Source organism: Gracilinanus agilis, chromosome 2, assembly GCF_016433145.1.
Source record: "Gracilinanus agilis isolate LMUSP501 chromosome 2, AgileGrace, whole genome shotgun sequence".
Taxonomy (NCBI): domain Eukaryota; kingdom Metazoa; phylum Chordata; class Mammalia; order Didelphimorphia; family Didelphidae; genus Gracilinanus; species Gracilinanus agilis.
The window spans coordinates 402538240-402554325 of record NC_058131.1 but is presented as its reverse complement, the minus strand read 5'-3'; the positions used below and the strand labels follow the sequence as shown (position 1 = coordinate 402554325).

General features: G+C 42.8%; 3 protein-coding genes across 4 annotated transcripts in view; 2 read left to right on the top strand and 1 right to left on the bottom strand.

Annotated features, from left to right (window-relative positions):
* ANKHD1 (ankyrin repeat and KH domain containing 1) overlaps positions 1 to 3130 on the top strand; it is a 138475-nt gene extending 135345 nt beyond the window's left edge. Inside the window, exons 33-36 of the mRNA XM_044659894.1 lie at positions 328 to 579; positions 1188 to 1363; positions 2203 to 2367; positions 2631 to 3130. Coding sequence (XP_044515829.1) covers positions 328 to 579; positions 1188 to 1363; positions 2203 to 2367; positions 2631 to 2690 — 653 coding nt within the window. The 3' untranslated portion in view covers positions 2691 to 3130. The remainder of the gene's footprint in view (positions 1 to 327; positions 580 to 1187; positions 1364 to 2202; positions 2368 to 2630) is intronic.
* Positions 3131 to 8081: 4951 nt separating this feature from the next.
* On the top strand, positions 8082 to 11022 carry EIF4EBP3 (eukaryotic translation initiation factor 4E binding protein 3). 2 transcript variants are annotated; one of them, XM_044664555.1, is made up of 3 exons: positions 8082 to 8203; positions 9619 to 9786; positions 10236 to 11022. In XM_044664555.1, exons 1-3 carry the CDS (start codon positions 8101 to 8103, stop codon positions 10262 to 10264), a joined length of 300 nt encoding a protein of 99 aa, XP_044520490.1. In that variant the 5' UTR covers positions 8082 to 8100; the 3' UTR covers positions 10265 to 11022. The 2 variants fall into 2 exon arrangements, with proteins under 2 accessions (XP_044520490.1, XP_044520489.1); XM_044664554.1 differs by having other exon boundaries at positions 9619 to 11022.
* An 891-nt stretch (positions 11023 to 11913) lies between these two features.
* On the bottom strand, positions 11914 to 15754 carry SRA1 (steroid receptor RNA activator 1). The gene is made up of 5 exons (XM_044664543.1): positions 15634 to 15754; positions 14684 to 14809; positions 14078 to 14280; positions 13007 to 13115; positions 11914 to 12424 (listed from the first exon to the last, which is right to left on the bottom strand). The coding sequence occupies exons 1-5, from the start codon at positions 15737 to 15739 to the stop codon at positions 12219 to 12221; spliced, it is 750 nt and encodes a 249-aa protein (XP_044520478.1). The 5' UTR covers positions 15740 to 15754; the 3' UTR covers positions 11914 to 12218.
* Positions 15755 to 16086: the final 332 nt, after the last annotated feature.

Sequence of the window (16086 nt, the reverse complement as noted above, 5' to 3'; positions counted from 1 at the left end):
AGTTTCATCAATGTGTTCTCCCTTCACAAAGCTCAAATCCTTTAGCTTTATACATTGTTTTGGCCAAAGAGTATTGATAACCTTTTTGATGATGCCCCTTTCTCCATATTTAACATACTTAAACTATCATAGAAAACAATTCTCAAAATTTACAGCTTGGCAAAATTTGAGTTCCTTTAGGATAAAAGCCTTCAAAAACCCAGTTTCATATCTCTGAGATATCAGAGTAGGCCTTCAGTGGAAGAACTCTTCACCAAAGTTTCTCAGATATTTACCATAACTAGTTTCTATATGTAATAAAACAATAGAGAAATATTTTGCCACCAGGTGACTCTCCTATTCCATCTGTTTCCTCGGGATCATCTTCACCCCTTTCAGCTACTTCTGCACCGCCAACATTGGGCCAGCCAAAAGGAGGTAACCCCAGTCAAGATAGAAAAGTACCTCCCCCCATTGGAACTGAGAGACTTGCTCGGATTCGACAGGGAGGTTCTGTTACACCAACACCTCTGGGGACTAACTTCACAGCACCTGTTGGACATAGTGGTATCTGGTCATTTGGAGTCAATAGTGTGTCAGGTAAGATTGCTCTGTCTTCTGTAAAGGGAAGAGTTCAAGTAGCACTTGTTAAGTAAGCAGAAAACTTATGGTGACAGAGCCCCTCTGACTGATGGTGTTCCATATCTATTAAGATCATACCTTAAATATACCTAAAATCTAAAGTATTACTTATGGTGAGTATTGCAAGCACAAAGCACAGTAACTAGAAATGATTAAAAGAATATTTCCTCAGGGCTAGAGTCAGGAGGGACCTGAGTTCAGATATGGTTTCAGATACTTCCTTGCTGTGTGATCCTGGGAAAGTGACTTAACCACAATTGCTTAGTCCTAAACTGCTCTTCTGCCTTGGAACTAATACTAGTATTGCTTCTGAGACAGAAGGTAAAGGTTTAAAAAAACATTTTTTTTCCCCTTGAATTATTCTAACACAGAGAGTAGCAACCCTTGGTAACCCTTAAGAAGAGCAATTAATGTCAGAGACTTCATAGCAGTTAATATGAAATGTTATTCAGAGAGTTTCCTCATTTAGCAGACTTGTGGAACTACTGACATGGACTAGGAGTTCTTTTTTCCAAGAAAGTCTGATTAAATTAAGTAACCTATAGCCTGTTTCTAATTCTTTCCAGAAGGTCTTTCTGGTTGGTCACAGCCTATGATGGGGAATCACCCACTACATCAGCAGCTCTCAGATCCAGGCACTTTCTCTCAGCACCAGCCATTGGAAAGAGATGATTCGGGAATGGTGGCTCCCTCTAACATTTTCCATCAGCCTATGGCAAGCAGTTTTGTTGATTTTTCTAAAGTAAGGATGTAAAATTTCCTGAATATTAAATTGTCCATATGGACATATTTGAAAATCCTAACAAGTTTAGGGGCAGTCTTAGTTTGTTTTTTGAGATTAAGCATTCCTTTCCTTGGAGTCTGCATGAACTAAAATCTTTGCCAGTCATTTTGCTTCATTTTTGTCTTTCACATACCAGGAGTTTTTAAATAAGTGCTATTTGACTGTGTTACCAGCAGTAACTTATTCTGTAGACTAGTATGTCCTCAAGGATTATGATAATGATTAAGAACATAGTTCTTAGTTGCTTTTCTCTCTCTCTCTGATTAAGAACATAGTTCTTGCTTTTCTTTCTCTCTCTCTCTCTCTCTCTCTGTCTGTCTGTCTTTCTGTAAAAACACAGTTCTTGAAACCAGAGTACATGGGTTCAAATTCTGACTGCTGATTGAACTTGGCTAAATCACTTTAAAGCCTCTTTTTTGCACAATTTTCCTTCATCTGTAAATGAGGTTGGTCTAGATGATATTGAAGGTCCTTTGTAATTCTGATTCTAATAATAATTGCCTCAAATTGAAATAGCTCTTTCAAATTTTCAGTCTTTTTTCTCAATCTTGAGAGACATATTCTTTATTATGTACAATGAGTTTATTTTGACTGGCAATAGAGCAGTTTCTCTTTTCTCTTTACAAGAGTACTATTTATGCATGTTATTTGATACAAATAGCAGTTGTTTCTACCACATGTAGAATCATTAGACTATTGTATTCTTTGTGTGAAAAGTGTTTCAGAAGCATAATCTGATAACATGGAATCTTTTGTAATTATTTCATGATTATAAACATTTGCTTTCTGCTGCATAGGGTCTGCCAATTTCCATGTATGGAGGCACCATAATACCCTCACATCCTCAGCTGGCTGATGGTCCAGGAGGCCCTCTGTTTAATGGACTTCATAACCCAGATCCTGCTTGGAATCCTATGATAAAAGTTGTCCAAAACTCAACAGACTGTACTGATGCTCAACAGGTAAAAGAAATTTAACTCTTTTTCTCCCCTTTTCAGATTTTTTTTCATGTTCCTTTTCTGTAAATATAAATCTTCAGAACCAAAAATTATATCATCTTTACTACTTGTAATTCTAGGTTTTATTTTTCAGTATCAATCTACTACTACAATGTTTTAATGCCATATTTTTTTCTTGATGGAATTAATTGCCATTAAATTTGTGTTTTGTTTTGTAAATGTGTGACATTCCTAATTGGAAGTTATAATTTTTTCCCCCTTTTCAGATTTGGCCTGGCACGTGGGCACCTCATATTGGAAACATGCATCTCAAATATGTCAACTAAATTAGAAGGTCTTTTTTCTCTTTAGCCTTGTTTGGGAAACCTATGACCTTGGAAGAACCCTGGGATTTTTAAAAATGTGCCTAACTAAGCAATTTTCTGTGTGGGCTTTAACAATGGAAATTTGATTGCCCATTGTGTAAGAACAAATTGATTTCCTATCCAACTGATTCTGTTCTCCAGTTAGTTTAGCCATTTTGAACTTAAAATCAGATGAACCTAGTGCTTTTGGCTAAACAGTACTGAATGCTACTTGTCTGCAGAAGAGAACTAGATGATTACATGATTTCAACCTTTTAGGGTGGTAAATACATGTATAATTGTTTACATACTTAAAAGGAAAAAAAGTTGAGTAAATTTCATGTCGTATAGTGGCTCTACTTTATGTAGCCTGTATTAATGTGAAATATTTACCTGAATATTCAATAAAAAGATGAACAGTATTTGGAGGTTGGTTATGATTCTTTCAGTGTTTGCATACTGTATCTTCACTATTGCCCAGATAGGAAGGGATGATTTCATTGTCATTTATAACTAGTTGGCAATCTCTAGAGATTTGTACCTTGAAATCCAGAAAGGGTTTTCTAACTAGTTTTTCAACCTGTTCACACTCCTCAGTAACTTTAATCAGTATTTGTGAGCCATAAATGTCAACAGCCTTTTCATTGAATGAAAACACATAAACCCAGGAACTCTATCAGCCATGCTCAATCAGTATTTGATAGATGTATGCCCCCCCCCCAAAAAAAGCAGGATTTTGAGTCAGATGATGTTGCCTCAGGCTAGATTAGTTGTGAGCATCTGCTAACTTTCACTATGTCCTGACTTTACCAAAGATAACTTATTTATTCATATTGATTTTTCTAATATGTGAGGCAGAGAAAGGATTGGGAAAAACTCCTATAAATCTTGTATGGCATTCTAAAGTGCAAGACTTAGTGCAGTACACTATGGGAATATTAGTACTCCTGCCCTCAAATGTGAAAATTATTGTTTATAACTAGCAAAACAAGAGGTAATGCCAAGAATCTGATGCAACAATATGGGAAAACAATTGATACAATTGTGTACTTAGTCCACAAATGAATTTTCTGCTTGTATGGAAAATTTATAAAAGAAAGTACCAGAAAATAACTTGGAGCATAGAGAATGAGATAGGGATATGGGAAATTCAATTTTAAAAGATGATAATCTGGGGCAGTTGGGTGGCACAGTGTATAGAAAGCCAGACCTGGAAACCAGAGATCCTGGATTCAAATCTGACCTCAGACACTTCCTAGCTCTGTGACCTTGGGCAAATCATTTAAGCTCCACTGCCTAACCCTTAACCATTCTTCCGCCTTGGAACTGATACTTGGTATCGACTCTAAGCCACCAGGTAAGTTAGGTTTTTTAAAAAACATGATAGTCCTTTAAAAGATCAGTTTTAGGGGCAGCTGGGTGGCTCAGTGTATAGAAAGCCAGGCCTGGAAACCAGAGGGTCCTGGGTTCAAATATGGCCTCAGACACTACCTAGCTGTGTGACCCTGGGCAAGTCATTTAACCCTTTTTTGCCCTACTCTTCTGCCTTGGAACCAGTACCTAGTATTGATTCTAAGATGGAAAGTAAGGGTTTAAAAAGAAAAGAAAAGGATCCATTTTTTTTTGTATTTTTAAACCCTTAACTTCTGCGTATTGACTGATAGGTGGAAGAGTGGTAAGGGTAGGCAATGGGGGTCAAGTGACTTGCCCAGGGTCACACAGCTGGGAAGTGTCTGAGGCTGGATTTGAACCTAGGACCTCCCGTCTCTAGGCCTGGCTCTCAATCCACTGAGCTACCCAGCTGCCCCCTAGGATCCATTTTTAATGATACTCTTGTCCCCTGTGAATAATCCTAGATCAAAATTTTGATCTTCTTGCCCCAGCTCTAAAATACTTCAAGGCTGAACACACAGCCATACTTTATACCTTACAAAATTAAAAGCATATGTTCAGTGTCAAATATGGTGGCTTGCCTCTTCAATGTGGTAATTGCCTTCTTCCCTTGCTCCTACTTATCACTTTTAAAAAGCACCTCACTAGGGACAGCTGGGTGACTGAGCGGATTGGTTGGGTTGCTCAGTGGATTGAGAGCCAGGCCTAGAGATGGGAGGTCCTGGGTTCAAGTCCAGCCTCAGACACTTCCTAGCTGTGTGATCCTGGGCACTTAACCTTTATTGCCTAGACCTTACTACTCTTCTGCCTTGGAACCAATATACATTATTGATTCTAAGATGGAAGGTAAGGGTTTAAAAAATAATATAGGTGATCTAGCATAAATAATGGGCAGCTAGATGGCACAGTGGATAGAGTGCCATGCCTGGAGTCTGGAAAACCTGAGTTCAAATCAGACCTTAAGACACTAGCTTGTCCAGATCCTGGACATCATTTGTCCTTCTTGTCCAATCACCTGACAGTATCTGCTGGCCTTAGTTTCTGCATCTGTAAAATGAGCTATGGAAGGAAATGGCAAACCAATTCCAGTATCTTTGCTAAGAAAATCTCAAATGGCATCATAAAGTCAGATCTGCCTAAAACTACTGAACAACAATAACAAACATAAATATTACAAGAAGCTATTTGGTGGACCACCTGACATGCTTTCCTGCCTCTTAGAATGTAATTATGGAAAAGGTTTGAAAGAAAAGAACTTTTAAACTAGAAGTACTCAATATTAGTTCAGCCTTTCTTTTATCAAGGCAATTTTTTCTCAAGTTGAATAATTTAATCACCAATTTAAACATTACTGCATGAGCATGCACACACATACACCCTGTCTTCTTAATATGCAAATACACTATTGTCAATTGGCTCTTCTAGATAGCACTTCTGTCTATATGATTATAGAATTAATGGAAAATTTTAGGGATTATACAGTGAAATTGTTTTGGTAGGTAGTACGTTTAGTTATGACTTGAAAGAAAAGAAAGGTTATTGTGAGCATGGAATAAGATGGAGTTTTGGTCCAAAAAAATGGATACCTGCAGTGTTTACTGAGAATACATAAGACAATTTTAAAATCTATTCCATTACCATGAAAATGTATCACAAGGAAATCATTACATATAATTTATTAAAGATTTTCAAGCCCACCTATTTAAAACAAAACCTACAAAATTCTGTCACAAAAAAATTGGGAGTTTGTAGCAACACCTTTAATACTTATTGTCTTACAGTGCATTGATTGCCCTTTTATAAAGCAGAATTTAAGATTTTAGTCTCTTAGTACTGGTTAGCAAAGGGGCAGCCCCTCAGCTAAGCTAATGGGAGCCTAGAACAAGCTAAAAGTTAAAAAAATTTCATATTCCAGAGGAGCTCTTTCATTGTTCATCTGTTCACTCACCTAAAAGCCAAGGTCCCTGTCACTGGCAGGTCACCTGCTACTACCACTCCTGCCTAGATCAATCAATGAGAAACTTCTCAGAAGTGCTGCATTTGGGGACTATTCTCAGTCAGGGCCAGCTTGGAAAAGGGAGGAGCTGGTCATTCTACAGTTTCCATCCAAACAGAATAAGTGGGTGTGCTTAGTGATTGTGACCTTACTTCATTCTGTTAAGACCTTTGGACCATGTTGTTATGTTAGAAGGCAGCAAAACACTTGAACACCCTGTTCATCTCATCCCAGGCTTCTTCCATCATGAAAAATATGATTATAAAATGGTTTCACAATAGAACCTTCCTTGGGGTTTCTCACTGTTGTTGCTTATAGTCATGTAACCTACCCAAAGAACAGTCACTACCGATTTTCTTCCCTCCATCGCTTCCTCTAACAGAAATGAGCCCATAGAGATTTGGTCCAGAGAAGATGACTGACTTTAAAGTGAAGAAAATATATCTGACTAAGCTCTTTGATAATGTGAAAACTAAATATACTTCCTCTTTGGGGTGTGGGAGAGAAAAGAGGGATAGAGTTTGAAAACATAATAATTCAAAATCATTAATCTTTAGTGATAAAAAAGGGGATTTTTCACTAAATCATATTGAATATCCACAGAACCTTTATTTAGATCAATATTTTTAAAGAAAATGTTGTTTTGCTAGAGAGAAACACTTTTTCTCTGACCTACACCCAGTTGTTTTTCTTTGTTACCCTGGTAGGGGGTTGGGGGACAAAAGAAGTGGAAATTACTTTATAAGTATAAAAAAATGAGGCATCAAAAACTTCTTAGATAATAAGTTTTGAGGGGAGGATAGACTTTTTTTTTTTTAAACCCTTACTTACCTTCCATTTTAGAATCAATACTATATATTGGTTCTGCAGGCAGAAGAGCAGAAAGGGCCAGGCACTGGAGGTTACTTGCTCAGGATCACATGGGTAGGAAGTATCTGAGATCAAATTTGAATCCAGGACTTCCCATCTCCAGGCCTGGCTCTCAATCCACTGGGCCACCCAGCTACCCCAGAGAGGGAGGGTATACTTGTTGAAAAAAATGATCTGAAACTAAACCAACTATAGCATTATTATCTCTTTTTCCTTGACCCTTGCAATTCTTGAGCCACAGAAGCTCATCCTCTTGCAAATGAGGGATTTAGCTCGAAGTAACAGGTTAGGACAAATGATGAGACTGAGGTTTTGGAGAAACTAACTCTTGTCAGGTTCCCTTGATGTCTTCAGGTCTTTAAAATAAAAACTTAAATCTCATCAGGGAAACTTATCAGCCTTTAGAGGATGTCAGGAAAGTGTACATTTTCTTCTCCAGGGTCAACAGAATCCTCTGTACTCCTGTATGGTTGGGTGGGAATGAATTTAGTTACTTTGGGGCACTTTCCTGTGAAGCTGGACATCTTGTTGAAGTGAGGAGCAAAGTGGTTACCTAACATACACTGGAAGTAATTAGATATTCTGGAATCAACTCGAGGCTAATTTTTCACCAATGAGATTAATCAGTTTCCCCAAATCACTCCAGTTCCTCTCTAATGCTTTCCTTGTGAATAACTGCCAGCTAGCAAGGCCTATGGGTTTGCTGTGTGCTTCTCCACCTGGCAGTAAATTTCTTGGATTTGGTTATATTCCCCTCCAATATCCTTAATTGAGTTGGTGAGAGAGAAAATTGATGCAAAGGTTTAAAAAACCTTTTGCATTTTTAATCTAGCCATACTGCCTTCCTTCCAATGACATAACAAAAAACAAATATTTCATTTGCCTCTAACATAGGGAAAATGAAATTTTATGCATTATGTTGAGATAAAGGAAATATCCTAACACAGTGCAAAATACAATATCTAAAAATAAGGGGTTAACAGTGGCACCCTGCCTGGGCCCCACCCTGGAATGAGTAACTTGCTGGCCCCTCCCGAGTGAGGCCGGCCTTTGTTGTTGCCCAGAGCCACACGTGGTTGGGATCCTGCCCTCCCTGGTATCCGGGTTCAGTATCCTCGTTGCCACCTGCTTGCCATGTCTGTTTCCACAAACTGTCCGGTCCCCGGGGGCCAGGGCCGGCTGCTGGACTGCTACAGCACCACGCCTGGGGGCACGCTGTACGCCACCACCCCAGGAGGTCAGCCATAGGGATTTGGGGGTGGTGTGGAAGGGGCTGGTCCAATCCCCGGGGCTCCGGGATACTTCTGAGGAAGGGGCCAAGTGGTTGGGGTGCAGGGCCAAAAGTTGTAAGGTAGGGAAGGTGAGTTCTGGGGCAGGGTGTGCACGCACCAACCATTCTCCAGGTTTGTGGCTGGGGCTTCAGAGCCCATTGACTCCTTTGCCCTGGGTTGAGCTGGACCCATCCTCACTTCCTCCCTCACTCCTAGAAGGATGTGTAAGGGCACAGCTAGTCTGCTTACTCTCTTCTGAGGGCCCCAGAGTTAGACGAGACCCCAAGAGGGTGGGGTGCCTAGGCTCCTTTCCCATAATCTCCCAGATGATGCAACAGTGGCAGGGCACTGCAACTGGGTAAAGGAGCCTGGGCCTGGGATCTCAAAACCTTTGAGTATGACTTTGCAGCCCCTCAAACTACTGTGGATATCCTAGTGCCAGGGAATCTTCTCAGCTCACCACCCCAACCCCACCCCAAATCCTCCTTGTGCTTGGGTGATCACCTTCCCTGAAGCACCAGAATGGGGCAGCCTTTCTGTATCTTCCAGCTGTACTTGGAGGGTCCCGAAAGAAGCTAGATGATCCAGGGAGGGAAGCTGCTGGGCTCAGGATCCCAAGTTGGGTTCCTGCCCTGTTCCTCCCAGAAGCTGAAGGAAGAGGGGGTGGGGGAGGGTAAAGAAAGGCATAGGACAGAGCTGTCCTTACCCATACCCAGCCCAGTCAATACCTCTGGCCTCGTTTAGGACTGTCCTCAAAATCTGTTCACAAACCTTGTGTTTGGGACTCTACTTACACCCAGAAAAGTAGAAAGCCCCCCAGGGAAAGGAGTTGTCCCATAAGAGAACTGTGTAACTTCACAAATACACATATTTAATACTAGAAAATTCTATTTTCCATAGTACAAAAGTAGTGATTTCATGATTTTTTATTAGATTGAAAACCAATAGTGTAGGGTCTGTAGCCTCCAAATTTTGCTCCGTACCCCAAATTCCTCCTTTTGATTTTGCTTGGTACAAAGGGGAGTACTGGTATGTACTCATACATACAATATATCCCAGCACAAAAATCTACATACATCCTCATTTTCCTAGCACAGAAACATGCTCCTCTGCAGGAAGTAATATGGAGCTGGGCACTGTTTATAGAAAAGAGAAGCTGTCATGCCCTCCTGACTGCTAGTTTTTCACTTAGAACTAGAATGGGAGACAATGTCTAGTCCAGTCTCCTCACAACTAAGGAAATTGAAGCCAAAGAACTTGGTATTTTGCTTGTTATTTCCAGGGACAACTGATCAGTTTAGATAGGGATAGGTCTAGAGAAGGCACTGCAGTTCTATTCCATAGAATCCTGCTTCCAACTTCCACGATCCACTCCCTCCAGGAACTAGAATCATCTATGATCGAAAATTCCTGCTAGAATGTAAGAACTCGCCCATTGCCCGGACGCCACCCTGCTACCTCCCCCACATCCCTGGGGTCACTGTCCCACCACAGGCCCCACTGGCCAAACTGGAGGATTTAAAGGAGCAAAAAGAAACTGAGATCCCAGGTAAGGAGGCTTTACAGGGAATGTTAAAGCCTTAACTTAAGTTAACTTAAGTTTCAGAGGGAAAGAATAAAACTATTAAAACTTCCCCCTTGTTCACTCTGAACTGTATACTCTTGCTTTAGCTTTGTAGCTTAAGTGTGGGTAGGATTCTGAAGGAAATAGAAAAAGTCAGTATAAGGCATTTGAGAAATCTTAATATAGTAAAAGTTGCTCTGACCTACAGGGAGAGTAGGGAACAATCCCATCTACCCCCCCTTCCCCATTTTAGGAGTAACTAGGCTAATTCTAAGGGAATTAGATTCTAATTCCAAAGGCTATGTGGGTATTTCAGGACTGGCCCCTCAACTGTAGAGTAGCTTCTAGCTCAAAGGTATAAGTGGGGAGAGAAGTTCTAACTGCATGGTAAGGAATTAAGGCAGGCTAACCACCAGGCTCCTCTTTCCCTCCAGATGAGGCACAATTTGAAATGGACATCTGACCTCGAGTGTATGATCCTGTTAACACAAGAATTCTGCCCCAGCCCCTGTATGCTACTGCCAGGTGGCTCTTTTTACAGCAACAAGCAGGGCTTCAACTTCCCTGAACATAAAACTTATTTCTAAGTGGTTCCTTCAGTTCTCAGAAGTGAATGAGCCCAAGGTGAGGCAAGGGACGGAAGGTTCTGATCTGGGGTATGTGTAGAAGACAGTGCTGTCCTAAGCATGGAAGCCATGTGGCTTTGGGAGTTGCTTGCTGAGCCCTAATACCCACTATTTTCTACTGAGACCTTGCTTCTGTGGGACCTAATGCTATACCCTGTCAATACTTAATAAATAAAATTTACGACTTCTCTAGGGTTACATTTCTATTCTCTCTACCTCACACATGAGGTTCTGAGGTGGGGAAGGCATTGCTTTACCCAACCCTGGTCATCCTGAAGCTAGAATGAGGAATTCCTGTCCCACAGGACTCTGCTTCAAAGACTGGGCCTTGTTCCAGCTACAATCAGATCCAGCCTAGGGCGGGGAGCAAGGACCAGCAAGAGCTGTTATTGTAAACAACAACAGTTTGGCTCCAACCAAGGGTTGTCCCCTGTTCCAGGAAACAGACTTCCAGGATCTGGGCCTCCACTGTAACTCTGCTCTAATCCCTACCTGTTATTTTAACATGGGACATCATTCCCCAGGAAGAGATCATTTGAGGCTCCCCTTCTCCCTTCAGAATCACTATCTTAGCAAGTTAGCAATGGAAGAAATCTTAGAGGAATCATACATCAATTCCAAATTCTACAGATGAGAGAACTGAGACCTCCAGAAGGGAAGTTATTCACCCAAACTCATATATTCAGTAAATAGCAGAGTTGGGGATTCCAACTTGAAATTTCTGAATCCCAAGGCAGGACTTTTCTCTCTGCTCAGCAACCAGGAAGGCATCTTTCTGGATTCTTTCCCTATACCTGACATTTGATATTGAGCCTTTCTTCTACTCTGGGTACCCAGTGTTCCCCAGCTGCCCTGATTTCTCACTTTGTCCAGCATGACTTCTGCTGCTTAGCCAGAACAAAACCCCTTTAGTTTTCTTTTACATTTATGCTTTCAGACAGCCAGAGAAAATGTAGCACTGGAACCCACAATCACTGCCCAGGAATGCAGGAAACCAATATCTCGATATCTCCCCATGCTAAAATCTATAGGAATCCTGTAGCGATGAACTTCCCGACCTCCTTAAAGCCGCCTGGACCAGCCCTGGCTATGAGTAGCCCATTTCAGATAAATTCAGCTATCCTGGGAGGGGGGGGGGCACCCACTATTCTCTCCATGCCACAGTCCTAGGAAAAAGACAAGCTGCTCACTTATTTGTGCTTCTGTTCTTTCTCTCTTTGAAGCCAAACTAAAAAACATGGCGGTTAGGCTCAGCTATGCATCTTTAGGTCCTTTTGATCCTGTCATTTGAAAATTCCTACAGGGCAAGGACTTTGTCATATCCAACCCAGCACAAGTTAATGTTAAACTATATCTGTAAGACAGAAAAGAAACAAGTTAAGATTACAAAGATACTGAGAACCTTTATGGGTAAGCCCTGTACTCCTAGATGGCCAGATGTGAATTGGTTTGGAGGGTAAAAAGTAACAAGTGCCCCACCAAAACATACCACTGAACAAGATGTTTTTATTTATTTGCATATGTCAGAAGCAACCAATGAACTGCCTATACAGTCTTGCCTCCCCAGAGCCAGGCCAAAGTCCCATTTAGAGTTGAAGCAGTTTCTCTACTAAAGGAGAACCTCTCTTCCCTTCTTCCAACTGCCTATCTCTTGCTGGTATCAAGGAAGCCAAGCCAACATAAATCCCTGGACCCCAAACCCCATCAGGCCCCATTCAGAGAGAGTTCAAGGGCTAGGCCAGTGGGGAAGACTGGAGAGAGGGGCAGAAGGGGGAGGAAGAAAATAGATGGTCACAGAGTTGTAGAGAGGCCTGAGACCTCCTCATTCTCCTCTGTTGTAGTGGGCTCCTCCTTAGCAGCTTCCCCAGAAGGCAGACTCCTCCTTTCTGCAATTAACCTTTTCACTCCCACCATCCACTGACTGACCTCAGTCACGTGATCCACCATCAGTGATCGATGTATGTCATCGGCTCCATCCCAGTTGTGGCTCCTGAGCTCTAAGAGGAAAGAGGCCCTGAGCATAACAAAATATTCACCGTGCCCCCCACCCCCACCCCAAGACTGTCCTTCTGAACATTTAATAAAAGGTCACATAGAGGACTTTTTTTTTAAACCCTTACCTTCTATCTTAAAATCAATACTAAGTAGAGTGGTAAGGGCTAGACAATTTGGGTTAAATGACACTTGCCCAGGGTCACACAGCTAGGAAGTCTGAGGCTTGAGTTGAGTTGAACCCAGAACCTCCCATCTTCAGGTATGACTGTCTACGGTGTTACCTAGTTGCCCTCTCTACAGAACTTTAAGGCTCACAAAGTGCTTTCTTCACCACAACCCTATGAAGTGGAAGCATTATTTTACATATAAGGAAATAAATTCAGAGAAGTTAGAGGACTACCCATAACCAGGGCTGAGCTGGCAAGTATCTCAAGTCCAAGTCTGGAGCTCATTCGACTTCTTTCCACTATATCCTGCTGCCTCTCTAGTAGAATATCAATCATTGCAGCCCCAACAATGGCCTGGGCCAAGGCTCCTTAGTAGCAGAATTCAAGAGCATCCTGGGGTCACTCGACATGGCTCACCTTGTACCAGCAGTGCCATCCTCTTCCTCACAGGAACTGACAGCTTCTCACTCTTCCACTGTCCCTGAAGCAAAGCTAAGCGCCGGCTGATGTCATCAAAGACCTGTTTCTGAGTACACAGAAACTCTTCCCAAGTCAGAGCTCTAATCTGCCTTTTTATCTTCCCTCCACAATCCTTCTGTCCCGTGCTGTTTTCTTCTATTCCTTCTACTTTTTACCATCCAACAAACCCCTTCCTTCCCTCCAGTTTCTGTTCCTCCAGAGAATTTATTGTGAGGCACCTTGGACAGAGCAGAAAAGTATTTCTCTCCATCTAAGACAAAGCCAATGGCATTTGTATAATGTTCAGAACACATTATCAGGGTTTGCTCTGTTCTGTCTAAATGGCACATCATCAAGTACAATTCTAATAGCTGGAGGAAAATAGAAGAAACAGGAAAATAATGGAATTTAGAGTAGGAAGGGACCTTAGTGGTAAGGTCATCTGGTACAGTCTTTTTTTTTTTTTTTTAACCCTTAAGTTCTGTGTATTGGCTCCTAGGGGAAGAGTGGTAAGGGTGGGCAATGGGGGTCAAGTGACTTGCCCAGGGTCACACAGCTGGGAAGTGTCTGAGGCCGGATTTGAACCTAGGACCTCCTGTCTCTAGGCCTGACTCTCAATCCACTGAGCTACCCAGCTGCCCTATCTAGTACAGTCTTAAATGAGGTCACAGGCTGTTCGAAAGAGAATATAATTTGTCCAAAGTCACACAGAGGTGGAATGGGATTTGAATTCAAGTACCTACAATTCCAAATCCAGTGTCCTTTACACTAAAGAATTCTTGCCTCATCTGTTCTATGCTACCTAGGTTTAACCCAACACCTGCCCAATCTAGTCCCTTCTTTATAAAAAGTCCAGAGAGTTTCACCTTATCTTTTAGGCATGGGAAGAGGGAAATTCAACTAAAGTAGACGGGCACTAGGGATACAAGATAGATGTAACACAGATCCTGTTCTTAACTGAGTAGCTTACAATCTAGCTAATTCCCTAGGTCAACTTCCATCCTGAAACTGGGTTCCCCTAGGCCTCACCTGTGTATGAGCCCGGCAATCCTCCAAAGCCTGTTCCAAGGGTCCCAGCACATCTTCCAGCATGGTTTCACAAGTGACTGGGGAGCTGGAAGGTTCCAACCTCAAAGGAGAAGAGCTCCCCCCAGGAGGAGGCCCTGGAGCCTTGGTTAGGAGAGGTGGTGGTCCTACTGGAGGAGCCCCAGTAAAAGGCTCTGAAGCAGGCACTGAGAAGATAAATCAATGTGCTGAGAATAGCACTGAGCATCATGACCCCAACCCCAGTTTCATCCTCTCCCCTACCAGATCTCTGCCAGAAACTTCAGTAACCAATGAATACCCTTCAACCTTTCTTGGTCAATGGCCTGAGGCCTGGATAACTGAAAGGGGAGGAGTAGTCAAGAAGAAAACAAAACTTTTTCATCAAGGAGCTAAATCTGAGGCAATTCATGTTCAAAGAAAATAAGCTTGGACCTATATCACTTTAACATTTTGGCAGGAACTGCCCCAAAGGGCAGCTCTATCCCTTGGAGAACAGAAAAACAATGAGAGAGGCCAAAGCCGAAAGGAAATAAAGGCAACTCTCCTCATTTCATAGTGGGTATTTGAACTGGGCTCAGAAGCTCTCACCTTTTGGAGAACCATCCTGGGGAGCTGCTACCCGCTTGGTGAGTGGTGTCCTCTTATTACTGCTAGCCTGGGTCTGCAACCCATAAGAGAATTGTGGAGGGTCATTCCAGCCTCTATCCTTGTTCCCTGAAATTAAAGGCAGAAGAGGAAGGAAGAAAAGATGCAGAGAAAGAAAGTAGGGAGGGAAGAGAATACGGTAATAAAAGGGAAGAGGTAGAAAGGAGTAGAGAAGTAGGAAGAAGAGAAATTAAGGTATTAAAGAATACAGAAATGACAAAAAGGAGGTGATGTTAGGAAAGGTAGAGAAAGAGGAGAGAAAAGATGAGATAGCCCAGATAGTAGAGGAAAATGAAAAGAAGAGAACAGAGGAGGAACAAGAGAATAAAAGGGAGGAAGTTGGGGGGGGGGGTGGAGAGAGAGAGGTGGGAACGGAGGGTAAGAGAGGGAGAAAATAGGGAGATGGAGAGGGAAGATTAGAGGAGAAGGGAAGGGCGAAGGAGACGAGGAGAGAATGAAAGGGAAAGAAGGTGGGGATGGAGGGAGGAGAGGGGGAGAAAATAGGGGAGGGTCAGGTTGGAGAGGAAGAGAAGGTGGAGATGGAAGTGGGAGAGGAAGAGAAGATAAGGAGGTAAGGGAGGGGCAGGTCGGGGAAGGAAAGGAGGGAGGGAGAGGAAATGAAGAGGGGGGGGAGATGGGGAGGAGAAAGGGAAATAGAAGGGAAGCCAAGGCGAAAAGCGGAGGGCGAAGGTGGAGAGAGGATCAAGGGGAGAAAGATGGAAAGAGAAAGGTTGCACCGAGAGCTGTCATACTCTGCACCTCATTACTTCTATTACCACGCGACCACCCCGCCCCCGCGCCGAGTCAACCCCATCCCTTCAAACCTTCTCCCTCGCCCTCGTCCTCCGGCCCGGGTGGGAAGAGGGGCTTCAAGTTTCCAGAAACCAGCTTACCCGGCTTCACGTACAGCTCCGCCATCGCCTCACTTCCGCATGGCCAGCGGGGCAGTCGTTGTCTCACTTCCGGAGGCGGGCCACACTGTGCTACTCCGCTCCTCATTGGGCAATCCTGGCCTTCGGTCCTCTGCAGTGCCACGGTGTCGGGATGCGGAGAAGACTGGTTAAGGGGCTCTCTAGGGGCTGTTGCGCGACGTAGGCTTCCACTTTCGATGTCGGCTTAGTGGCTTGGAGAATGAGGGGGCACAAATCTTAAGGGGAGGGGGATCGAGAGAGGGGCCTCTGACCTGTTTAGCTACCTCTTTTTGGAGCCAGTCAGTCCCTTAGTAAGCATTTAAGAACCTATTATGTGCCAGGCACTGTGCCAAGCGCTGAGAAGATACATAAAGAGCTAAAACGGCCCCCTGATCTCAAAGAGCTCAGGAACTAGCCGGGTAGAGAACAAGTAAA